Raw genomic sequence first — 27539 nt, 5'->3', positions numbered from 1 at the left:
TCAAGCTTTGGGAAAATAATTTTAAAAACCCGTCTTTCAATTCTTTTTTTATATTTTTTATTATCAAAATAATATTGGCAATTTTAAATAGCATTTATGGGCTTTCAACAACTAACTCTACTCCTAGGAAAGCATTGTAGAGCTAAAGCCCATAAAAATTATATAATAGCATTTTATGTGCTAACGGGAATATACGGATTCTTGATAGTTACTAAACTCTTCTCCTAGGAAAGCATGAAAATAATAACGTATATTGTGCTCCAAAGCAATAGAAAATTTCGATTTGGTGTGACATTTTCTTCACTCCTGAATGCCTTTATCCAATAGTAAGAACGCATGATGTGCTTGAAAGCAATAGAAAATTTTGATTTGGTGTGACAATTTCTTCACTCAATGAATGCTTTTATCCAATAGTTCAATTCCTTTCATGCCATATAAGAGGGGCCTCTGGACACGACACATGTCGAGCTACTCAGTTTGGGCATAATAAAAAAAACAACCTCGCAAGTCTGAACTTTGTCCAACATCCAAAGCTTTGGGCTTACGACCCAAAAAATAAAAAAAAATACACATGAGAAATGTACTCTTATTACAATTACACGCTACTTCTATGTTTTTTTTTTGTTGGAATTGAATTTCATTAAATAGAAAGTCAAAACTAGATTACATCAAAATGAACTCAAATAATTGAGTTCACACCAAATACAACACAAACAGACATAGAGCCCACTACAATGATAAAACTAACAAAATACATAAAGCACACATAAAGACAAGGAGCGCACAAACGGCAAAAGCCCACAAAACACAACACAATATTAGGAAACCCTAACACAAGCCGCACAATCCAACAGATAAAGCCACAAGCTGCACCACCAAAGCAAGCCGACAACCACCAAAGAGAAACTAGTGACCAACAGAAAATAGTGGCGAGCAAGCCACCCAAGCTAGAACTAGTAGGAGCAGAGCTACCATAATCCAAGCCATAAGTGCTATTTGTACTTTTAAGGGCATCCCAAACTCCATAAGTGCCACTGAGGGTAAACAACAGAATATACATTCGTGGAGTCAAGAAGCCAATGATAGTGGTTGAGACCAAACGATGAGACGCAACCTCCAACAATGAGGAGAGAATGCAGTGCAGAAACCTGTAAACAGTACCGAAAAAACAAAACCGAAACCTTCACAGCCTAAAAGAGGAAACGAGTTAAATTAATCAATTTTTTTTAAAGGAAAGAAAGAAAAAATGAAGAAAAGAAAATAGCTCTGCAAAAACAAACCCCAAATTGGTGGAAGAGAGGAAAATGAAGGAAAATGGAGGGAAGGGGGAGGAAAAGGAGAGGGATTAGAATGTCTTAAAATGAAAGGAAAGGAGATTGAGGAAGGAGGAGGAAAAGAAGGCCAGAAAACCTAAAGAAAAAACAAAGGAAGATGAAAAAGAAAGATGGAGAAAGAGGGAGGGGGAAGGGGAGAAAGCGGGAAGAAGGGGGAGAGGGGAGGAACGTTAGTGACCAACTCCCCCCCAAGAAGCGGCGCTTGAAGAAGAGGAGCTAGGGTTGAGAGAGAGAGAGAGATTCTTGAGAGAGTCTAATAGTAAAAGACAAGGCAATAAAAGAACTAATTCAGATGATAAGACATGACCTTATTTTTTTCCACTGTAGGAGTTTTTTTTTTCTTTTACATTGGGAGAGAGGGAGAGGAAAACCATAACTGGCAACGTATTGCCAACTGTACATAAATTTATTTTACAAGCATTGCTAATGAGATCATTTATCGATCCTAAGGTTATTACATAAATGTCCTAGTTCAGGCCTTGCATCCATCCATGATGCGAATTTTATCTCAGCTGCAGAAGTGCAGTAGAGGTAAGACCTAAATGTGATAAGGAAAAAGTACCGCCTGCAGATGGAAAAAGGAGATGGTTAGATATAACAGAAAAATGAATTATAATTGTGAAGTTAAAAATTAATGCTTGCTGAACATATCCCTTGTAAACAAAAAAAAAAAAAATTGTTTGTGCAATCAATGCAATACAAATGCTTGTTTTATTTATTTATTTCAAGGAGCGGGTTTCAACCATCTGATGTAGTCGAGAGTCAATACAACACAAGGAAATATAGACACACACACACACACAAAGCTTTCATTATGACACACCAATACGTGCAGTAAATCCATCTACTTTTCATTTATATAGCGCACATAGTTTTTCCCCTTTTTTTTTAAACTCAACATATCAATATATATGCATGATTCAGAGAAGAACAGTTCCCATAATTAAATGAATTGGAGGGAAAACAAAAAACGAGAAGGAAGCTAACTCCACTATTGCACACCAAAGCAACACAACACCAGGTCACATGCTACAGAGTCTAACCACCGACCAAAGAAAGAAAGGCTTCATACTGTTCATTCCTAACATAAAATTAGGAGATCAAAAAAGAGTTTTTCTCCTCTAGTGATATATGGAATATTAGAGAATAACTAGCCACATCCTACTGTTGGAATTGGTTTAAGTAAGATGAGAGCATATACAGGCACGCGGTAACTACGTTTATCCAATACTTCGAAGTGAATGAAACTGCAATTCAAATGGTTTGACAAAGGCTAAACCCTATTTATCTAAAGGTGGAAGTCATGAAAGCAAACATACACTCATAAATAAATAAATAAATAAAGACAGAGACTTCAACGGTTCAACCTACCACAGCTTTTACAAAATCATATGGACACAGCCTCTAAATTGGAAACCTACAGACATGTACATGATAATCCTATGCGGCATGGACACGAGCGAACACAATAATGAAGAGACGGAGCTTGAACTAAGGAGCAGCTTCAGAGTTAGACAGAGGTAACAGTCTAATGAGAGGTATGTACGTTCCAAAGAGGACAATTCTTCTTGTGAGGGACATTGGATTTGGGGAAAAGTGGGATTGTAGTTGCTGCTGTGGTTCATTTTCATTTGGATAATTGATCGAGGTGACTGAGGATGACTTGGTTTTGCTAAAAATCAGTCGTCTAGTGGTCGTTGCAGAATAGGTTCTGGCACAGCTACAACCAAGGATTAAAGTGTTGATACCGGTAATGGGTTCAGAAACTTCGGTGGGTTAAGAAACTTCGGTGGGTTAAGAAACTTTGGTGGATTAAAATGTCGATACCGGTAACGGATTAAAATGTCCATACCGGTAATGTCGATTCCGTTCTTCCTCTTCTTCTTTTTCAATTGTTTTACACAGCAACGGGTTCGGAAACTTCACTGGGTTTACACTGAAATCCACCAAAATTTCAGTAAAAATCAACTGAAATTCACAGATATTGTGGTGACATGCTGATATTTTGTCAACAATACTCAAACTTCCAAGCTTTCTACGAAGTTAAGGGCAACACTGGTGAAATTTCTGCAATTCCACCAACATTTAAAACCTTGGCTACAACGGAGGTAACACCTGCATGCCTCCAGGCCAGTCTTTAGTTTCGTCTCACATCGTGGCAGCTTTGCCACCAGACGTGGTGGGCATGAATGGGCCTGGATAAGGATAGAGATGTGATATTGAAGATGCTAATTTTCTTTTCGTTGAACATTGTCATCTAATAGTGGATTTGGGCTTTGAATTTTGAATTTTGAGCATGATTTGGTTCCGGTTTGGCAGGTGTTTTGGAGCTCAAAAACAAAGGAGCTGTAACTGCCCTGGAGTATGAGGATTTTCTATGTTAACCTCTGCTTCTTCATCACCAAAGAAAAATTGAAGATGATCTTCTGTAAAAGGTTAAACGAAAAAGACTCTCCACATCATTCAACTTAACCAAACAGGAGCAATCTGGGTTAACGGGCATGGACTTATTAGTAGTTTGCTGAAGTAGAGATGTCTATGTAATTACATGAAGTAGCAAGCAGGCTGAAGTATTTTACGCAGAAAGTAGTTGACTGTGAGCCTGTGAACCATCTAAGAAAATTTCCTCAATATACAACAATTTGAACTCATGCATTGATGATATCTAATAGAGGTCAGCTAACATATTAGGCCCCTCTAAGCAAAGAAAATAGAGTTACGCAAGAAACTTAGGAAGTTCTTTAAGAGTTAAATTGTTGACGAACATAAAAACTACCTTAATGCTTTGATACCCATGTCCATGAGGTATGCTCGATGCTCATCATCATCGTCAGGGAACTTCTCGAGTTCCTTACTATAATAAAGAATATCGTCTCGTAGATGCCCCGCCCCTGCACACCTTTTAATTGAAGGACCAAAGTGAGAAACATCAACAATAAGAGCTAATTACTACTACCACCTGAAGTTATGTTTAAAGATGATCAACTCCCCACAAAATGTAAAACAAGCAAAAATGGTGCAGTTACACAATTACTCAAATAAAACGCAATTCGTCAAGCAAGGATGTATTCTTTCTCCTTAAGTCCACACGAGGAACACACAAAATTACACGGCCAACAGCACAATTTAACGCTTCTATGCTACTGTTGGCCAGACCTGCTTTTACATTTTAATACATTACCTGATGCTTAGACAAGTACGCAGTACCATAAGGCGATAAGTTTGACATGGACTTTCTAAAATATAAAATACCTTTCAATAACTACGTCAACATCTGCTTTGCTCTTGGGACCATACACAAGAACTCTCGTAAGGCTTAGTATGTCTCGGTAGTCACCCATCCTACGAACTTCTTCATCAGAAGCTCGAGAAGGCAAGTCCTCTTCAGTTGTATATGATGGATTCGTTCTAAACAGTAGTTGTGGGTCCTTTGATACAAAGTCAGCTTCTGCACCAAATCTAATACAAATAATAGCCATTGCATATGCAACTCCTCCAAACCCCGTGTGTGATACAAAAAGGTAACACCCTGCAGAGCTATAGGCAAAAAGTTAATTCTATTGAAGTACATAATTTACATTAGAAATAAATTAAAAAATTGAACTTCAAAGCAAGGCTCACAGAAACCAGCTTCTTACAAAACTCATAAACTACAACAGTGCTCTGATATCAAAATACGCCAAGATAATACCAAAGAACGTCAATAGTAACAAATAAATAAAAATTGCAAGTATATTCAGATGACAGAAATGGTCCATCACTATATGACCTTTGACTGTTCTTATTATTATTATTTTTAAACTATAAAAAAAAAACCTCCCTTATCCTCGTTTGCGGTATCATTTGAGGAACAGGCCCTTAAGCATGCAACTTTGTTTTATTAATCAAGGGCAAATAATTTTCCCAGTGCAATTTGGTTTACTGAAACAAATAATGGTGAATCAAGAGTACTTTTCTTAACAGCTGCAAATGAGTTTAGTTTGCATTAATAATTTTTATATCTCAAATTTTCATTGTTTAGTATAAGTTTTCTTAGTTGAGACAAATTTTTCATTACGTGGTATTGCTATTTACTGATGGGATGCATACCAGTTACGGATACTTACTCATCTATACAGTATTGAATTGCATCCACATCAGAAGCTAAAGCCTCTCTTTCTCTAGTTAATGGTATTCTTCTATATGTAATATTATAACCCTCATCTTTCAGAGCAGCATATACTTCAGCTGGTGTCTTCACATCATCTGCAAAGATATTTTCCAAGTATCCAATGACACTGGACTGATTCAATGCCGGGCTATATTCTTCACGATGTAAAAGCATACGGCCACCAGACCGTCTGACCTCAGATAGTATATCTTCTTTTAGTCGTGCTTCCATGTGTTCCACCTGCACATGATTGCAAGAATTTTAATTTTGAGATCATATTTAGCCTAATGACTTATATTAAAAATAAAAAATAAAAAACATACCACTGGGCCTGTGATTCCCACATGCTTGAGTGTATCAACAGGTTTGTTTAGCTCCCGCAAGACAAATGGTGTGCCATTAATGTAAACAACTGCTTCTTCTCTCAGATCAGTTAAAATCACTTTCTGAGCAGCAGATCCTTCTGCTTTGGGCTTGGCACCTAAATATGCTAGCATCTCTTTGGCACCAGGAATTGTTGGCGTAGCCATGCTATACACAGGATATCCATCCACCTGGTTCAAATAAAAATTTTAGGGTTAAAAGTGGCGAAGTCTCTTTGCACTGTAAAAGTTACCTTCTCAGTATAGCCACACTCAGGCTGTTACATAAAAAATAAAAAAATATTTATGTATATTATTTTTTTAAATGTGGGCCTGCTTATAATAAAAAACAGCTTGATTCAGACAATAACTCCCAGTGCCAGAGACAGCCTTTTAACAGATCTTCAGGCATAGACTGTAGCCTTTATGGCAAAACCATTGTGCATTATTTAGTGTTTGCGTGGTAGTACTCTTGGCTGCACCCAACACTTTGCATCAGATGCATTTACATAATTAAGCATGCTTTTATCTTATATTTATGATCTTCTATATTATAGCGTCTCATTCATATCCATGTATCTCCTAGTTCATGCATGCATTCAGCTAGGATTCATATATCATCCAAGAGTGACATTTATGTAGCATTTATGCATTCATGTATCAACTAGCTATATAAGGGTGACTTCTTCTACCCTTAGTCAATCATTCTAAATTTCGATTATAATCTATCCTAAAGATGTCTCTTTGAGAGTGTTATTTCTCCTTGTGGATTTAAGTCATTTTCCTGGTAGAAAACGAAGATTTTCTTCTAGTTTTCGCTTCTGTTCTGCATCAAGTAATTCCTGGACCTTTCCAGAAAGACCACTTAAACTTGCCATGCATCATAAGTAACTAGCCCCGATATAACATTAATAACAGCTAGACAGACCCTCTATACTCCTGGTGGGGTATTAATAACCAAACGACAGGCTCCCCATACATAATTAATAACAATGGCACTCGAACATAATTACTACTTAGTACTTAGTAAAGTTGTCCAGGCATTTCTCAATAGATATGGTAAGATGTATTTACTTCATCAATCCCTCCCTCTTGGAAGAAATTAGTCTTCGAGTCAAGTGTTGACGTCCAATCTCATCTTTTGTGCCATCATTGTATGGATACAAATCTGAGACGATGAATATGTGATCAATTCCCAAACGCCAACGTAAATCAACTCTAAATGCATTTTCTCCATTTTTCTTGATGATGTGGTTCAGTCCATATTTTTGCTAAATTCATAATAAGAGCCAACAGGAAATCGCCCCCTCCTTAACTAAACCATTCGCTTTTCCAGAAACTCTGGACACTCCTTTTCTTATCTGCATAGGCCTTGTATTTGGCATTTGAATCTTCAATCTTCAGCCAGCTTTGACCCAAATTGAAGCAATGATTCAGTTGCCTCCCATATACATTTTCAAAGGGGCTTTTGCCGGTAGTTCGATTCTAGAATAATTATTTGCAAATTCAGCTTGTCAAACGTCTTCCCATTGTTTTGGGTTCTGTACTGGTACTGATTTCAATTCCTATTTTCCTTCCTTTACAAGCAACACAGAAGCAGCCCCATTATGTTCAAGTTCAGTTAAAAACTGTCAAGATGTCAAGCAAGGATGTACTTTGTTCTTCTTGGACTCAGGAAAGTCATCTTCCTTCATTGTAGCTAGGACCACCTTAACTTCATTCTTAAAAAAAGGCATAAAAATTATTTTCACGATGGTGAACAGTCTTATTATCAAATTTCCATGGCCTCCCTAATTCTTCCACCACATCACATAAAACTTTGTGTGAGTAAATTTTTCCAATGGAAAAGGGAACAAGAAATTGTTGTGTCATCTTAACCTCTCCTCCCTTTTTTAACAAAGCTATATGGTAAGGTCTTGGATGTTGCTGAACCTAAAGATTCAGTTTTGTCACCATTTCTCTAGATACTAGATTTTAGCTACTTCCTCCATCAATGATAACATTACAAAACCTCCCACAAGAGGAGCCTAGATTTCCAAAGGGAAATCAAGGAAAGCCTTTAGGAACTTTTAGAAACTGATAATCTTTCATGTAAAATATTTCTAGGCTAACTTTTTTTCTCACCACTGGACTAGACCCTTTTATAATACGAGAAGACCACCCCCTGACTCGCTTCACCTCAATATAAATATTCAAAATATATGTTAGTGCAAAATCAACCAACTGCATCAAAGAGAAAGCAGCTGTCTTCCAGACAACTCTATCGCCAAATGAAGTAATCCTGTTAAATGCATTTTATACAGTTGATTTGCAGCCTTGTCCAATTGCATCGCAGACTCACTTACCCCTACATAACCAAGCGGGAAGAAATGCAAGCATACCTTATAAACATGTGGTGCACCATGAATTTGTATGTGGCTAGAAGTCCTCTGACCTGGAAAGAAATACATTTTAAGTATAGATCCTTTCCCCAAAACAGAACCGCTACGGGCCTTGACAATGGCCTCCATGACAGCATCTCCATGTTGAGATTCATGCGGTGCTCTCAACTCCTCCTGAGTTCCAAAACCAAAATGTGAAAGCAATTATATAATCCATCCCAAAACAAGAAGGAAATGTTTACTAAGCTCTTAGAGTCTCTAAATTGCCCAGCCAAAAGGAAAAATAAAGGGAAAAAGAAAAAGAAAAATTCTCTAAGTCAACAAGTAGAAGGGATTTACAGGGACAGTAAAAAATCGTCCAGGCCTTAATCTTATGCTCCATTTCATTGCTTGAACTTCTGGTCTCTGATGCAACCAATTCTTAAATGTCATCCTAGATTCTCCTTGCCCACAAAATCCATCAAATGCTTCACTTCCTAAGTATGCTGCAAAAGCAATTAAACGAAAGTAGCGCTCCAAGTACTCAGCGCCACGATTCAATGCCACCCTCCTTACCCTTGGCTCAACATGTTGTTGATTGAATACCTTTCTATATTGCAGAACGGCTTGGCGTATGTTCTGTAGAGCAGAACATCTATCAATTATAGCATCTAAGGCTTCTCGGCATTCCACCCCATTATCAAATAATCTTGTTATTTTCCACAACAAGAGGATGTCATTCATGCCAAATACACGGCCTTGATCCTTTTCATTTCTTACAGCTGTAACACTGGAGGTTGATGCAGCACTATTACCTCCTGATTCTTCACCACTTGAGCTACCACCATCCACCTCTTCAAGGGTAATATTGTCAACCAGGATTTTGATAGGTCTCCCATGCTCAATTCGAAGTTTCAAAAGGCAAGCAATTACAGTACCTGTGGTTGTCCTTCCTCTGCCCATCTGTGAATATTAAAAGAAAACAAAAAAGAACAGAGGAAGTTCAGGGGAAAGAAACGAACACAAGGGAAAAGAAAAATACATTAGATTGATCCAGAGAAATTAATGTCTGTGTACAGAAAAAAAGAAAGGAAAATAATTAAATGTCAACCTGGCAATTGAAAACAAAAGCAGTGTCCTTGGATGCAGAAGCAATATTAATAGCCAACGTGTCAAAGTCAGAACTTTTGGGAGCTTTACCATCAGTGATGGGCACACGCGCATACTTTATGGGAAAACCATCTGTCTCCAAACCTTTAAAAACCTCAAGTGGGGTCTGAATAGCCTCAGAATTTACATGTTCCCAAGCATCAAATATTTGTCCATCATCTGTTTCATGAATAACCATTATAGCACCCCCATAATGCTCAGCTTCTCGCAGTATATCTTCTTTCAGTCGAGCTTCCATCCTCTCTACTCTCTCACGATCGATACCCTGAAAGAAGAAATCATGGTTTCATATTTTTATTTTGGACAGGAAACATATATACTTTTGTTTCTCAAAAGTAAAAGATCATGGTTTCATTATAACCTAGTCCACTACGAACAGAAAAAGAAAATCCAAGGCAATCGTATGAACCATGACAGTTATAATCATGTCTTGGACTGTATCCTTGTAGGGTCCTAGATGCCATGCCATGTTCATGCTATGAGATCTTTCTGCTTGAAACTCCAAAAGTGCCTCAATTGAGGTATGTATTCTGTTTGGGTTATGAGAAAGGGACAAAATCCTTTTCCATTGCAGTAGAAACTCTCAGTATCCACAGTGCTAGCTGTGAAGACATTTGTCTTGACACGCTTCAACAAAACTAAATTTATGGACATCAAGCTGCACTGGTGCCATACACACTGAACATTGAGTGACAAGTTTTGTCATAAGTTCTCTCTATTTCTAATAGAAAGTATGACTTGAAGATTAGATGGAAGGAACAAATTCTTTTTATCTAGAGGTGGGAGGGTTACTTTTGTGCAAACAGAATTGGAAAGTCTACTGACATACTAAAAGAATCGAGAAGCTTCTGAGAGATGTTTTACTGGAGGGCCGAGAAGGGAAAAAGAGTACATGGTAGATTGGGTATTGGTTGAAGGGCTTAGAGTTTAGGGAAAAAGAGTATATGGTCTAGATGCCAGTGGGTGGGAGTTAAATGTTGTCTTAACAGGAACCCGTCGAAGCCTTGGAAGTATACATAACGGGCTCAAAAACTCAGTTTTGTGGTGGGAAATGGGGAGCGAATCAGATTCTAGCAAGATAAATGAGTGGGGAATTTTCCTTTCTGTTTGTCATTCCCGTCCTGATGTGATAGAGCTAGCTTTTGATAGTTTGGCCTAGATTGTGGCTGTCCATGTGCTAGCTGTTTTTGTGGGATTGTGCAGTGCTAGCTGTTTTTTGTGTAGTTTGGGTAGGAGAGAAATAGATCTTTTTAGATGTACAGTGCGGATGACGAGGAGAGCTCTTGGGGAAAGGTGAGGTTCTCCCGTCTTTAGGGACGTCTCATGTTTTTGGGGGACCCCTTGTTCACTAAGTCTTGTACTGTGTTTTTGAGTTTCTTAAATAAAATTTTGTTTATCATAAAAAATAAATAAAACAACAAAAGAAAAAGATTGAGCAGGCACGGCCATCCTGCAAGAGAGACTCCGCTGTTGAACTTCGTTATGCATGTACAGTGTTCACATATATAAGATAATATTCTCTTACCTAAATTCCATAAGATGCTTATGTTTTCAAACAATGAGGTTGCCTCACACACTTCAGGAAATAATGAACCTAATCAATGGTCCAGATTCACAATATTGCAATACAAGCCTCTTCTGTTGCCAAAATATCTCACAAGAGAATATATCTGTATATAATATATGCAAGTCTTTTGACAATTTGAACATGATTGAGTTTTTTATGTAATCTAGCTTAAATACTATAAGGAAATGCTCTCAAATACCACTATTACTGTAGCAATTTTTTATATGTAATCGACAGAATATTGATACTTTATCGATTTTATATTAAGACTATTTGGGACTGTTTTCTATCAAAATTATGGGACAATATCGACAACATATTGAGATGAACAATATAATGGGACTATTTGCTACAGTAATATGCTATTTGAGAACTTAGCTACAGTCATAGTGATATTTGAGAGCATTTCCCTATATACTGTAAGGAGCAAAATGTACTCTTCCACGGTATTTCTGGTATGACCAGATAACTGAGTGTAAAGTAGCACGCAAAGTGTCTAATGGTTATATTCGACTTCAAGCAACAAGTACTCTTCCCTAATTTAATTTGAAGAAACATCATATAGATATGACATGCTAAGTGAAAAATAAGAAAAATTACCGTGTATTCAAGCATATTTTTGTACGGTCGTTCAACCTCACGGAGTACAAACGGTTTTCCATTGATGTAAATCACAGGTTCTTCTCTCATATTATGCCAAAAAACTGGTCGACCATCTTTGGAGCTACAAATCTTTTGGATGACAGATCGTATACCATCAATTGTTGGATTCGCGACTCCATAAACTGGAAATCCAGGGACCTCCCGAAAATTAGGGGCACCATCCACTCCTTCTGGTAAATTTTGGTTTTGACAACCAGGACAGTGGTCACTTTTCAAAACTGTTTGGCTACCAAGAACCTCGCCCTTTCTCAAGGCCGCAACTACACCCATCTCATAAGGCCGGCCATCGGCAGATTCAGCAATCTTCTTCAAAGATGGTTTCAAACTTGCATATCCAAGTGCACCCATTGGATCTCTTCTCAGCAACCTACAACAAAGGAACAATTTAAGCAAATGACCGTAGCCAGATGGAATCCCGGTAACTAATCTATGTTCTATTTCTTTCATGAATTGGACAAAAATTCACGAATAGAGATTCATAGTTATATATTCATGTCATTACGCCAAGAGCTAAAAAATTACTAACCAAGTATGCACTTAAACAATGCAGCCTGTCAGCTCATTATATGAATTTGGACTCATCTCAACTTGTGGTGCATGTATACTTCCATGGGTCAGAATCATACATGTATACTCCTCTCACCTTATGTATCAATGCCACAAAATTGAACTTTTTTGGGTCAGACAAGGCCTCCAGGCTTGGGCCAATCTAAAGAAAAAGTTAAAGAGGCAGGACCCTATCTGTGATTTTAAAAAGTTGAACCTTCTAACAATTAAGGACAATTAGTCCAAAGTGAGCACTATGCTACTGACCATATTGCAAGGCAACAAAGCCTCCATTGACTAACATGGTGAATAAGGCTTCTAAATCTTTTTCTTTCCTTCCTTTCTGTTTTGGATGCAAGAACATAAAGCTTAATCTGCCATTGACCCAACAGAAAAGTAAATTCCAAATCTTATGGCTCTCTTTTATCCAACAAGAATGAATATCTCCAATTTCTTTAAACTCTATGTGCATCTTTGCTTTCTAACAAGAATCCGTGGAAGAAGAAAAGAAATAAAAAGCCAAAAGTTGCAGAAGAATATTACATCCTTGGGGTTCTATTGAAGGAACAGGCCTCTAATGAGCCAAAAGAGGTAAGACCTTTCCAAAAGCATTTTTCTGTCATTAATCAGCCTTTCTTTGTTTTATGGGAGAGTGGAGTACTGCAGGAAAGAGATGGTTTACATTAAAATGGTTGGGTTCCAAGTTAGTGATTAAAGGCTCAAGTCAACGTCCATGGAAAGACATTTCCCAAGGCATTATTAACTCCTTTTATTTTCACTATCTTTTTGTGGTGAGAAACAAGGAAACAGTAAAAATAATGGGAATAGAGCTCCATTGGGTAAACACCTTTGTGTTCTGCTTTTCCTTGTCTATATATACACTGCCAACTATCATAATCTTCCCATAGCTAGATTCTGTGTAAAGTCATTTCTTCTTTTCGGCAGGACTTCGGTTTCTACAGAAATTAAACGATTCCAAAGTTGGGAAGTTGTCTTAATTATTTTCTTGTTAGAAAAATTTTCTTTTATAATAAGAAAACTTGGAAGTTAGAGCCTTCATGGTATTTCTTGTAATCTTAAGCAAAGACATCTTTTTGAATTGTACTTTCTTGTTTTTACTTGTTCCTTCACAGATTGTGGATTCTGTATCCGCTCTATGGTCAACAATTGGAATGAAAACCAATTTGATTACTACAATGCCCTTTTACAAAAGAAGATATATTTTCCATAGAAGAGTAAAAAATCCTCCAAATTTAAAACAAAATGATATGTTAGATGGCTATTCGGTAAAAATAAAACTCAAACTATTTAATGAATTAATAGTACCAAAAAAACCTATTGAAATAAAATTATTTTAGAAACTGATAAACTGATATTTGTAAACATGTTTTAAAAATATTTGACAAGGTATACAGTGAAAGGGCTCTCAAAGTTTTTTTATTTTTTGGTGAACTCAAAATTAAAATTACAAATCCAACCAAAAGAAAAAGGAAAAACAACCCATCCACCCAACCCCTCTACCCTGACCATCGACAGAACGCAGCCACTCCAACCAAAGCCCCTCCTTAGATACTTAATGAGTCCTGATTTGGTTATTGTTAAAAGGAGGACTCTTGAATAAAAACTTAAAAAAATACTGTTTGGATTAATGAACTACAGTCCGAAGTGGGCCCCAAAAAGTATCTCCATTTTTGCAAAAAAATGGGGTCCATCCCTAGACAGGCCCTGTATATAAATTCGTTAGCATCCTAAGAGTATCAATCAATCGCTTCTTGACACTGTCAAATGCCATATTGTTAATCTTTGAAATATTATGCCCGTTATAAGAACTAACCAAGTCAAATGTTTAAAATCTATCACATACAAAGTAAAAGTTTTGGTGCCACCACAGCCCTGTCTCTAAGTGTCATCTCATTTGTACCTTGGAAAATGAGAATTAAAGGGAAGCAAGAAGATGAAATTTGGAAGCTCTTTACGAAGAAAAAAAAAAGGAATACAAAAAACTCAAATGCTAAACCTTTCATTTTTACCTGCGAATAATGCTATACAGTTCTGGCCTAGCTTTCATCCAGTCAGCAAAACTGCTATAACCAACGGAACTAGAGCGGAGGGCTGCTCTCTCTGAATGAATGTACACGGCAAAGCATATAAGAAAGTAGTATCGTTCCAAATACTCCACGAAAAATGAAAGTGACGCCTCCCTTTTCATCTCATCTGGTTGGCGCAGAATACTATTGCGATAAGTGGCAATTGCTTCACGTAAGTTCTGCACTTGGATTCAATAGAAACATTTTTACTGAGATCAAAATTCTATGATAAAACATGAAAACTTTACCTTAGATTATACAGAGCAATAAAATCATACATTAAAAAAGAGAAAACAAACAAATCCAAAGTTTGACATGCCATACCATAAAGTTAAAGAAATGAGTAAAAACGATACCTGCATAGAGGCGCACTTGTCAATAACTTTATCCACTTGTCTTTTGCCTTCAACACCACCCTAAAGACATGTTGATTAACAAAATACTCGAGAATACATTAACTGTTCTACTATAACAATAACCAACAAAAGAAGAAATTAAATACCTCTAATACTCGAATCAAGCTTCTTATGACTGCATATTCTCCTCTACGAATCGCATCTTCTGAGTTTGGAAAATTGTCAGTGACAATTGCACTGGAGTCAGAAACTTTCCCGATTGAATTGGTTCTTGGAATACCTATTTCATTTGAAGATAATATACAATTAAGAAATCCTTTAAAAACAGAACCAACCGCACATGTAAACCAATAAAGGACTTTATCTAAATTAAAGTCACCATAAAAACAATAATTCTAAACATTCCAGGGGCTCTTACAAAAATCCATCATAAAATGCAGAAAATAGTTTATTTTTTAAATGGAGGAATCTGCTAACTTTCGGTATTATCTCAGGATTGAAGATTTTTATTTTATTTTTTTTGAAATGAGAAACTTTCATTGCACAAAACAAAGCAGAAATACAGAAACAGAACAGGGGTGGCCAAGGGGGCCACACAAGCCCCAAAACAAAGAACACCACCTTAACAGCCTATCACATTACAAAACTACCACTTTCCAATCCAAATGAATGAAAACTGAAGTTAATATCCTTAAATACTGAAGAAGCTGATGCCCACAATGATGCCCAAAAACGAACTAGGTCCCAAAGCTGGTCGATCTCGTCACCCTTATCATCATAAAAAATTCTCTTATTCCTCTCCATCCACACCACCCAAAACACAGCCATCATAGCACACCATCCTCAGGATTGAAGATTAATAGAGGCGAGTGTTCAATGACAGGGATAAACGCACGGAAAGATATGAAGTATTTGGGTTCATTGCTCAGAACCAATAAAAAAGCAATTAGTCTTTGGTATCTTGTTGAGGTACAGGTAGAGAAGAGGCAAGAATTCAATCAGTTTTAAGCAGTGTACCCATATACTATCTTTCGCTTTTCAAGATTCCCAGTAATGAGACGAAGAGATTATTAGAAAACGTTTTGTAGGAGGTGGTGGAAGAGGATAAGGAATCCACAATCCACCTTTTTATTTATTTTTTATTTTTTATTTTTAAAGAAACATAATTTTATTAAAGTAAAAATTCTAATTACAAAGAGCGGATAAGGAATCCATAATCTAGGATAGAACAAGTAAAAACAAGAAATTACAAGGATGTAAAATAGAACATGCTCACTGAGCAAAAATTCTAATATCACTTTACAGCTGCTAACAAATCCAACATAACAGAAGAATGAGCATAATCCTTAAAATCAGCCGAAACCGATGCCCATAAAGCTGCCCAGAACCTCACTCTATCCCAAAAATCATTTACCCACGCGACCTTGTAATCCTCAAAGATTACTATTGCGCTCCAACCAAATGTTCCAGAAAACTGCCAACAACAAACAACCCCCATAATGTTTTAGCTTTCTTCTCCCTTCCCAAAGCCACAAACTTTGTACTCAGAAGCTCAAAGCATCCTTTTGGAATAACCCAGCTAGCTTTAATCTCCCTAAACAGTTTTCCACCACAATTGTAAAGAATAAGGGCAGTGTAGAAAGACATGATCCACACTTTCCTCATCAGATTTACATATATAGGGCACACCATTGAGGAGATAAACAAATAAAAGGCCTTCTCTTTTGAACTTGATCGCAAATGTTAACCTTCCCAAGGGCCACCTGCCATGCTAGAATTTCTACCTTTGGAGGTGCTTTTGAATTCCAAACCTGAGAATAGGGTGTGAATTCCTGCAAGTTTCCTCTGTTGGAAAGGAATGTACTTCTTCAACCAATGACTTAAGTTGCGCACAGCTCACTACTAAACTCATATTTATCCCGCCTTGGAATTATACTTTCCTTATCCCCTATGGATGTTGCATCTGAGCCCTACATTTAAAACGAAACTGGTGAGCCTGAAAAGCACTCTGAAACAGCACCTAGAGCCTTTCTCCCTGTGTCTACATCACGCTATAGCTAATCAAGTTTGTCCCCTACAATTTAGTTTCAAATTATTTTGATGTCCATTTAAATAACTGAGTCATCATGGTCCAGGTTGTAGAACTGGCAACGCCTCTAGTTTCCTTAGCATAGATGTACACGAATGGAGAGGCTTACACCAGCACTAACCTTTGCTCTGGTGTTTTATTATTGTCTTCCAATATCAGGAAAAATTATAACTTGAAAGGGGAGGGGTGGAGGGCAGCAGAGGAAGAATATGAGGAAATCGTACATTAGAATAGCACAAATAAAGTCCTTCTAAAAGACATAGAGATTGACCAAGTTAACAAGTTATAGAACAACAAAACTCCTTAGGATGACCAAAAATGAGTCAATTTAGTAGAACTATTTGAGTGAACAGAGTAAGAGGATTACCGGAAGCTCCTATACGGTTGAGGTATATCAAAGTTGCTATCACCATTCCTGTTGTAGTTCGTCCACGTCCCATTTGGCAGTTAAAAATTATTTCTGCATTTATATCAGCTTGAGAAATTTTATGAACCTGAATACAAAGAATAAAGAGTAAATAAAGCACACACATCAGCAAATGTAATTCAGGAAGGTGATAATATTCCATGACCACAATACCACAAAAACACTTCAACTCTAGGAGTGCAGCTCAATTCATGGGTATGCCAAGAACTAACCCACTCCGACCAATTTAAGGTTGTTTGTTCAGTTTCTTTGGCCGTTGGGTTGGTCTTGGCTCCCATATTCTTGGACCCAATTGTATCAGGTCTGGTCCCAGGTTTTACCTGACCTGATCAGAATTGTGCTACATATGCTGTTCGACAAAGAAATATTGAAACTAACCAAAATATCAAAATCCAGCTCCTTGGGTGATTTTTCATCAGTTATAGGGACACGTTCATAGTCAACAAGGTATCCTTGTACTTGCAATTCCTCATAAACCTACGGAGTAAGAACCAAAAAGTTATATTGAGAAAACTGGTGGATTACACTTGTTTTCTCATTCCCTATGATAGTTGTTCCAATGAGGATACCTCTAGCGGTGTCGTCACAGAATCCCGTGATACTGGTTCCCATTGATCCACCATCTGACCATCTGGTAGTTCGTCAGTGACAAGGATCTTATTCCCATATCTGCTATTTCAGATGTGCAGATAATGTTTAATATCACAGAAAGCAGGAGTGAGAAAATTTTAAAGATTATGGCGCACAATTTGTAACATAACAAGGGTAAATACAGGGTACCCGAAGGAGATACCTTGCAGCTTCAATTAAAATATCTTCTTTTAATCGGGCTTCCATTTGTTCAAGCCTAGCCCTGTTAATTCCCTGATTGTTTATAAAGACACAATCAATATAAAAGCAAACAGAAAACATAACTTATTAGTAACATGCTGATACGTGTGTACAGCTACACGAGCATTGTGCATGTACTATAACTAGCCAACCTCTACCTTACCCCCAACCCCAAAACAATACAACAACGAAAAAAAAAACTTTAATATTCTCCCAATCAAATCAAATATTAGTATCATAAGAAGATCGCTAAACTACACCATCCTCAAAATTCAAATTAATGTATAGCGAACTAAACTCTTTATAGTATATTAGGTAATCCAAGAAAATGCAGTTATTCATTCTGTACTTTTTAAGTAATTAAGCAAGAATTTAATAATAATATAAAAGATATGCCAAATTTCATAGTAAAGTTACATTAGCAAAGCATACCGTATACTCAAGGTTGGAAAAGGGCCTCTCCACGTCACGCAAAACAAAAGGGCGCCCATTAATATAGACCACCTGTTTGAAGATAAAGAGTAACTTCAGAAAATGCAAATTCTTAAGGATAAAAATATTGGCCACCATATCTCAAGTAAAATTTCAAAATCAGAATAAGAGATTTTGCAAGTCTAAGAGTACGTTTATACACCGAACTAAGAAGTGAGACTAGAATATTAGATTAGTCCTATGTTTGGCAATAGATTGAACTAGATGGCTAATCTAATCCCTAAAGAAAACAAAAACAAAAAAACAGACAGACAGACAGACATAGACCCACATACAAGAAAAAAGGCTTAAGTGGGGTTATTTTGACCAAGAGACCAACCATCTTCAGCAAGACTTCAACTCTTTCATACTGGAGTTTCTCTCTCCAATTCAGCCCTTTCAAGCCCTAGCTTTCTCTAACTCTCAGTGATGCTCTTTGGTGAGGTTAAATAGGACGCTTCTCTCTCTTCTTCCATCCTCTATACATTTCTTTCTAGTCTGAAAATTTTGTATTACTTTTTTATTTTTTCTTACTATTTCTTTAAGCTGGATATGTATGTTTGGTTTATTTCTTGTATGAAAGCTTGCTATGGATGTTTGGATGATTTTGGTTGATTTTGGTTGGGAATTGGCTTACATTTTTTTTTGGGTATTTTGCTAGTATTCTGTTGGGTTTTCTGTTCTACGACTCTGGATTCATGAGGTCCAATAGTCTATGCAGCTTAATTAAATATTTTTCTAAGAGGTTGAATTTACAGGTCTTTTTAATAGGAACAGGACCATTCATTGACAATAATAAATAGTACAAAGTTAGTGAAGATGTATCAAGACATATTATTGCAGGAACACATAACAGCTGCTTTCCAATCTGATACAATAACAGAGGAAGATAGCTTCCCAAATGCTTAAGATACAGATGCCACAAAGAAGACTGGAAGTGCACCATATCCCATAAACACTCCACCTCCTTGCCGAGAGCATCTCAAAAACTCTCCTATTCTTTTCAATCCTTAAAACCAAGAAAATTGTCACCACAACGCATCTCCCAGGAACTACACCCCTTTCCTTTCCACCAAAAAAATTAAGTTTCTCACTTAATAAAGCCCTGCACAACTTCAGAATAGACCAACATAAGCCTGTCCCCTTAATTAACTCGACTTCGACTGAGTTTACAGTTTCGTGGTATTGCCTACATTAGGCAGGCATAACAATTATGACTTCAGGTTTGTGGTCATGATTGTGTGTCGTTTTCTTTATGTCACGTGCTATGTTGCACCTGCAGTTATAATCATATTTCTTTTGAAACGAAAAGTACATAAAAGAATTTACTATTTTGGATATGAACACAAATCTATGTATTGCTTACGGCATATGCATTCTTATCTTGGAGTGGTAATTAATTGATTTGCTTGTAATGAATTGAATTTATTGTGATTTAATTTGTGGGATTTGCACTCTCCCATCTTTCAACCTCCAAAACTGATGATTTTATCCTCAAAAATTAATTTCAATATATCTTTTAACAAGAACCTCAATCTATACTTTATTATTAAAAAAATTTTAAAGACTTGAAACTATATATAAAAAACTGATATTAAAATAATGACAGTTCAGTTTGAAAATGCACCAAACACAGAACAGTACTATTTAGGTTATCTACTTTACTAGCCTGACACTGCACCAAGAGTCGTATTGTACTTGGTCCAGTCTCCAACCTGATCGAATCCAGTCCCAAAAAATAGTATTGTCCAGTCAAATTCTACTCGCCAGATGGGCCTCTCTAAGTCTTTAACCCCTAATTAACGTGATATGTGGAAAAATTAATGGATAATCTATTTACTCTAATGATTTTTTTTTAAGACTCTAAGAATATATATAATAAAATTATCTCTGTATGCCTACTGCTTAAGTACCAATGCCTTTTTTTTTTACCCTGGAACGGATGGAACGCTTGACCTATCCTAATACTTACCCCTTTCCCCACCCCCCTACACCACCTGGGCTCACCTTAATGCCAGTTGGTTTTAAATCTTAAAGTTACACTTAAAATTACCATGTAGCTCTCACTCCCTATATTGTCAAATTGTCAACAAAAACAAAATGACAACATGTTAGAGCTATAATTGTCTAGAACAACTATGAATACTGCAGCATCAAATAAGACTTCATGTGAATAATGCTATACAGTTCTGGCCTTGCTTTAACCCTGTCAGCTGAACTATGTCAAAATGGAACTATAACTGAGGGTTGGCCTCTGTGAGTGACCGCAGCCCCTCAGACCCCTTTCCTTATAAATCTAATGCCTTTAACCCCATTCCATACATACTTCAAAATCTATAATGAACATCCTTCTTTAGCCCCAAAAAAAAATTTCAACAAAATCCCTGATTCAAGTCCTATAAATTTCTCCATACCAAATCATCCTCCAAACAACCTAAATACTTAAATTAGCCATTGCTCAGAATTCCTGCAAAAGTCCAAATCAAACCATTAACCCCAAGCTTTGTACCATCCTTTACACGTCATCTCCACATTCTTTCTTCAAGGATTGCCCACCGCATAAGAATCACTGTGGAGGAATGCACAGTCTACCAAAACTATCTTACGTATCATCAGTCAATTTGTACTTGACACTCCATCCATGGCAGGAAAAACAACAAATCACACAGAACACACCAATTGGCATAATGGGCAACATTGATTACTACAATAGGCAGAATTCAGTGAGAGGATGCAAGTTAAGTGCTATTACTTGATTGTTAGTGATGCAGAATGCATAGGACCTAAATTGATTTGTTTCTTAATTTATTTGTTAGTTTCTTAGATTCTCTAGTTTTCCAAATTCTAGTAGGATTTCTAAGTTTCCTATTTTATTTGGATTAGGATTTCTGTCTTAACAAGGGATTTTTATCCTATTATCTCCAGGTTTTAGTTTGCTATAAATACCCAATGTAGTTCGTTAAAATTCAGATTTGGATATTGAATAAACCCTCTCTTAAAACTCTCTGATTTCTGTCTTTTCTTCTCGGTTCTCTGAATTCTGTCCTTTCTTTCATCCCTTCCATCTATCTTTTCTTCTCATCGGCCCCCTATATTCTTCTTGGTTCTACTGTTTCAAGTGTTTAATCATACCCCTAGGGGCTGTGCTACATCAGTTAGTCACCATTTTATTTTATTTTTTGAAACCCAGAACTCCACTTTGTCAGCTTTGCTGAGGCAGCTTCCAAACTTGGGCCCACCGCCAAACTCTACAATCTTTGGGGGCAGAAAACACAAGCAAATTGCTTGATAGGTACCTTGATGAGTGTCGAACCCCTGACCATATCGGAGGGCCCAACTAGTCCCAACACCACCGGACTCACAACTCATTGGTGATTGTTAGGCACGATATCATCATAAAACTAGCAGTTGAACTAACTCAGCTTTTTTATTGTCAATAGCTCTGCACGTAATTTATAGCTTACGTTTCTTGTTTATATAATAATTAATTGCCAAAATTGCATCTAGTTCCAAACTTGGGCTACAGCAGTGTTTGGGATTCCTGAAATTGCAGGCCCTTTCCCTTATAAATGAGTAAAAATGCTGTTTTTGATACAAGAATAATTTAATGTTTCTATTATTGACAATCAGAAAGACCATAGACATTTTACAACTTAAAAATGATGCTAGTTGATAGCACCAATGTATGGTGCAAATTTCCAGTATAGGAAGGAAAGAAATCAAATAGTGACAGGTAGAAAGAGCATGATAACATATTAACTTACCGGCTCCTCGCGGAGGTTAATCCAAAGAACTTGTGTTCGCTTCCCATCAATTTGTTGAGCTCCAATATGGTTAAGAACATTCTGGATTCCATCGACTGTTGGAATGGCAACACCGTGAACATGTAGTGAATCAGCCTATTAAAAACAAATCAAACAATGAAAGATAATGAGCTGGGAAATGACGTGTGAGAGTGATTTACAGAATTTTCCATGTAAAGCTCAAGTTGCATTAACACTTATGCATATAAGATGCAGCAATGAAAATATGTGAACCTGATTAAGGATGGATTTAAATACCAGAGAACATGGAGATTGATAACAAAGTCTAACGATTATATATATGTCAATTGAAGTTGTAAATTGGTTCACTAAAAGCAACCATGGAGTGGTAAATCCCCTTTTCACTGGTCAATCTAACAAAACTGTGTTCTCTAAATGTAATGAAATAAAATCACTAGCAAAAGATAGACATGCACAGAAAAACAAGCAACACTTAATAGGTTATTGCTATATTGGTTAACTTTGCACGGGATAGTGTTACTGATAAATGAAGTGTAAATAGAAGCAGGCACGTCAAGGGGCAAGAGGAAAGGGGCAAGACAAAAAGTAGGAAAAGAATGCATATGATGGAGCAATGTCAGAAAGAAAGAAAGAGCCACAGTACTACCTGACGGTAATTGGGAGCGCCATCGATCTGGGGAGACAAGCGTTTGTTCTGGCAGCCTGGGAAGTGGTCGCTCTTGAGAATGGTCTTCTTGCCCAGTACTGATCCTCCTCTTAGCTTCATCACCTGCTCCGGCTCCTTGGGTATCGACATGGCTCATTTATATTTATTTGCTCTAGTTGTTTTATAAATATATATTATATATAAATATATAGATAATTCCGCTCTACTCAAGTCTCAAAACACGCAAGCAACCGATTTCTTCTACATAAAAAATCTCTCTCAGTCTCTCATCTACTAGGACTTGTACTGTTGACTGATTAAAAACTATGGTAATCTAGTTAGTCGTCGGTGAAAAATTTCCCTCGTCACACCACACCACTGGACCACACCCAGCAAGCAAGGGCAAGCAAGGGAGGTGTGATTGGATATGAGACTATCTATAATTTGGAAAGAAATTGAGAAAAAAAAGGAAGAAAACCCAAAAACCAAAGAAATCTGATACTAGGGTAGGATAAGAGCTGGATTCTTAATTACCTCTAATTCTCAATTCTCATCTCATCCATTCCACTGCCAATTAATATTTATCTATCTTTCTCTCTTTACTAAAACGCAAAAGCTCTTTGTGCCTTATGCCTTCCTTGTGCCTTTGTGCCTTTGTGCCTTTGTGCGAGGGTTCAGGGATGACGATGTTCTTAACTTCTAATAAAACCTTCTGTTCTGTGCGTCAGTGAAGTGGGGCAAAGAGTCGCCGAGGCCCCTCCTCCACCTCAATCCTGAGTCCTGACACAAAACGTGAAAAGCGTGTTTTTTTCTTGTGATAATTGATTAATTTCCTTTCCCAACCCAAATAATATATAAGATATATATAATTAATTTCTTTTCCTTTTTTTCTTTATACATGTATTTATTTTATTTTTCTCATTTCATTTCCTAAACAGCACCATGTATGTGTATGGCTTACGTTTAAGATTTTAAAAAAGAAACGGCTCTCTATTTTCCTTTCCTTTTTCATTGTTGGCTTGCACCAGGGGAGGGTCGATCATGTTCATGTACATGTTACATTCCCGAAGCCTTCAGAGATGAGGGGATGATGAGATGTGAGGCCCCTCACCCACTTGCGGATCTAGAAATTTTTTAGCGCATGTGTAATATTGATTAAGCATAAAAAATGGTTTTTCGGAATAATCATTTTCTCAAGATAATTTTTGGCGGCTTTTATTTCTTACACATCAAATAAGAAAACTTGATTTTATGGAATTTTAGTATGAAGTATATATTGACTTAATGAGCTATCATTTTTAGCATAAATCGTATTTTGCACTAAAACCGAATTTTCATATTTTGACTTGGTGGGAATTTGATTTTCTAGTATTTTTATTTGAATCCAAAAGAAGGGTACTTCCTTATTTACATTGTAAACTTAAGTAAATGGAGTAATATAAAAATAAATAAAAGTAAAAGGACAAAGACATTTACTTAAATGTTGAAAATGGAAATAAGGTAATCTGTACACCAGTTGAGCAAATGGGCAATTTGAAGCACCTACAATGGTTTTTCCGGCGAGGAGAGGTACATAAATAAGGTAATCTGTACACCAGTTGAGTAAAGGGGCAATTTAAAGCACCTACAATGATTTTTCTGGCGAGGAGAGGTGCAGATGCACCTCCTTGCGCCTTACTAGGTCTGCCAGTGCCCTCACCCTGGAAAGTTGAAATTAGTTTGTGGTTGTTGTTGGACAGATTTGGACCCTAATTCTTTCATTGGTTTATCCACAAAAACTTTGTTAGGATTTCTCATTCCTCTAAATGATAAAGTCAGTGAATTTTCTGCGATATTGCATGTAGCAACCCACCCACATCACCGCACATTACTGCTGTTCCAACATTTCGATAGAAAATGTGCACAAAAGGGAAAGATGAGAACATGAGTTGAGAACTAGCATCTGTTGTACATCTTGTCCTCTTGGCAAGAGTTCTAGGTTATCTTTCTCAATCTCATTCAACTACTCAAGCTTCTATACATATGTATTTGTTGCATTCCGATGTTTGGGGACCATGTCCAACATCTTCTACTCTTGGATATAAATACTATACTTTGTTAATGGATGAGTGCACTAAATTTGCTTGGTTATATCCTATGCGATGCAATTATGAAGTGTAAGATATCTTCCTCATTTATAAAGCTAAGGTATAGCACTTACTTGATTTTAAGATTAATATCGTTAGGACTAATTGTGTTGGAGAGTATCTTAGTTCACAATTTCAGCAGTTTCTTGTTTGAGAAGGCATCTCTCATCAAATAAGTTGGCCTTATGAAATGCACGAAATGCTAAAATAGAAAAACTATCGTACAAATCCCCAATATTCAAATGATCACTGAAGATCCCCTGACAGCCCAATTGTGGACTGAGAGCTGGACTGGGACTATGTTTTATTTATTTATTTTTTATTTCTTCCTCATCCCAGTCAACCTTCCCCACTTCTCCCTCATCCAGACCAATCCCACCGCCCCACCATCACACACCCAAACCCCACATCCTGTTTCACTTTTTCTTTCTTCAACCTCCTCTCTTCAACATTGAAAAATTACTCTTCCAAAGAGCAATCTTTCACTTTCCCCCTTTTCTTTTTCCTTTCATGAAACACAAACCAAAACCCAAAGTCCATTTCCAGTTTTCATCTTCTTCCTTTTTCTCTTTTACCTGACTTTCCCACTGTTAGATATATGCCCTAGAAGCCAATATAAAATGGATAATTCTAAGGAAATAATATATAATAATCAAAGGAGTAAGAACGTTGCTTTAGATACATAATGTACACAAAGTAACAAGTCCATGGATTAAGATATAAATGGAAAGTGGTCTAAAGAAGTTAGATGCACGAAACCTTTCCATACATATATTGTATCCTAAAATGTTCCTGGTCATAGGATTACCAATTGGACAATGGTGACCCGCAAAGACTGGTACACACTATGTCTGCTCAATTGAGAGGATGACTAGTCTCAAGTCATTCATGTAGAGACACTGAGATAGATGTGTAGGTACTCTATAGAAGATGAAGTTCACTAAACGCAATCAACTCTATAATTCTTGTGTGGAAGTCTTACTCACAAGTGTCAAATAAAGAATTCTAAGTTGTGATAATGCAAATTAATCCTTAGATGAGACATCACAGTTGTCTTTGTGTATATGTTGTTTCTCTTTGAGAGCATTATACAGTCGTATCAAAATGATGTGACTTAAAGGTTTCCTTAGGATTCTCAGCATGTACGCAAAGACAGGTAAATGTATAACAAGGAATCCTGCTCTTAGTAAGAAGAGAGAATGCTCTAAAGATATGATTAGTTAATCTTTGGCCAAAATATTGGATGGAAATTGAAACAAGAACGTTTGCCATTTCATCAAATTGAATCATATAATCTAGAGATGTCATATTAGGGATTTTGACACAAGTTTACCATATCCCGAGAATATGACATAGAGTATTGAATTAGAGAAGGATCGAATTGCATTGTAATCACAAACTGACTAGGTTCTCTAAATGAATTCTTCTTAGCTTGGGTAGCCATGACATACTGCTAAGTGTCACTCATGCCTTGTGGAAGCCCTGTAAGGACTAATTATAATTAGCCTTCGCCAATAGGGAGAATTGTATGGAGGGATACAACTCACACTTGATTTAGAGTGAATCATTCATACTCGCTGCCTCGCTAATTAGAATCTATAAGATCGCACACTGAAAACAAATCGATTGGGAAATCATGAAGAGAATGATGATTTTGTGACTTGGTCAAAGTCAATGTGAAAGTCGAAAGTCAAAAGTCAAAGATCAAAGGTCAAACGGTTGACCCGACACTTGACACGGTCAACTAAGGATAATCGGGATCAACACTCATTAGACAAGTGAGTGATTGAATTAGTCAAGTCACTAGAGTAATTAAATTGATTAGATTAATTTAATTAAAGGTCCCATATGACTTGGAAATTCAAAAGAAATTTGACCATATGGACTTAGGCACATATGTGACACAATATATGATTAATGTATTGGACCAAGATAGCAAAAGATGACACACAAAGGGGGGTGTGGCTACACTAGGTTTTGGGGGCATTTTTGTCACTCTTGTGACATTTTTGATCCTATAAGTATGTAGTTATGGAATCCTATCATCCTAGGGTCTTGAAGTTGGTGAAATTGGAAGAGAGAAAACATCAAGCTTTTTCTCCCTAACCCCTTCAATCTATCACATCAAGTGAGGGTGCTAGCACCACTCTTCACTTGTTGTCTACTCATTCTCTCATCCCATTCAATCCTTGATGAAGAGCTTTGGGGAGGTGCGTATCTTTGTACTTATTTGGAGAGCTACAAGGTGGAGAATCAACATCAAGGAGAGAGCCAACCACAAAGGGACCACTCTCTCTACTTGAACACCATTCTTGGTTTCAAGATTTGCTCCAAGGGTATGAACATCTCTCAAATAGGATTTAGAGAATCTTTGGTGCACACTTTCATAGACTTATAAAGATTGGGACCAAATGAGACTTGCATGAATCCTTAGTTTATTTAATGCTTCCGCTCTTACTTTGATTTCATATGAGATATGGCTTGCTAGGTGATTTATACTCTCAAAGTTTGGTTGTAGAGTTTTTAGAAATCTCTACACAGCACCATTCCCACAATATTCCCTTCACCC

At 36.9% G+C, this 27539-nt stretch overlaps 1 protein-coding gene across 2 annotated transcripts; it reads right to left on the bottom strand.

Moving 5' to 3' along the window:
* Positions 624-23690, bottom strand: LOC18788021 (paladin). 2 transcript variants are annotated; one of them, XM_007221400.2, is made up of 19 exons: positions 22845-23689; positions 22178-22312; positions 18375-18446; positions 17905-17975; positions 17681-17780; positions 17490-17588; positions 17052-17178; positions 14742-14875; positions 14596-14655; positions 14183-14418; positions 11544-11973; positions 9318-9641; positions 8567-9169; positions 8228-8401; positions 5808-6038; positions 5441-5724; positions 4587-4871; positions 4111-4233; positions 624-1899 (listed from the first exon to the last, which is right to left on the bottom strand). In XM_007221400.2, the coding sequence occupies exons 1-19, from the start codon at positions 22992-22994 to the stop codon at positions 1767-1769; spliced, it is 3771 nt and encodes a 1256-aa protein (XP_007221462.2). In that variant the 5' UTR covers positions 22995-23689; the 3' UTR covers positions 624-1766. The 2 variants fall into 2 exon arrangements, with proteins under 2 accessions (XP_007221462.2, XP_020414595.1); XM_020559006.1 differs by lacking the exons at positions 624-1899; positions 4111-4233 and having other exon boundaries at positions 4680-4863; positions 22845-23690.

Source organism: Prunus persica, chromosome G3, assembly GCF_000346465.2.
Source record: "Prunus persica cultivar Lovell chromosome G3, Prunus_persica_NCBIv2, whole genome shotgun sequence".
Classification (NCBI taxonomy): domain Eukaryota; kingdom Viridiplantae; phylum Streptophyta; class Magnoliopsida; order Rosales; family Rosaceae; genus Prunus; species Prunus persica.
Note: the sequence above shows the minus strand (reverse complement) of the source record. Positions and strands in the feature narration are given on the sequence as shown.

Coding starts and splice junctions, on each gene's coding strand:
- LOC18788021 (XM_007221400.2), bottom strand. CDS start 22,994: ATGTCGATACCCAAGGAGCCGGAGCAGGTGATGAAGCTAAGAGGAGGA. Junction 17,589..17,680: donor CTGTGACGACACCGCTAGAG/GTATCCTCATTG, acceptor CTTACTCCGTAG/GTTTATGAGGAATTGCAAGT. Junction 14,876..17,051: donor CAACCGTATAGGAGCTTCCG/GTAATCCTCTTA, acceptor CAAATGAAATAG/GTATTCCAAGAACCAATTCA.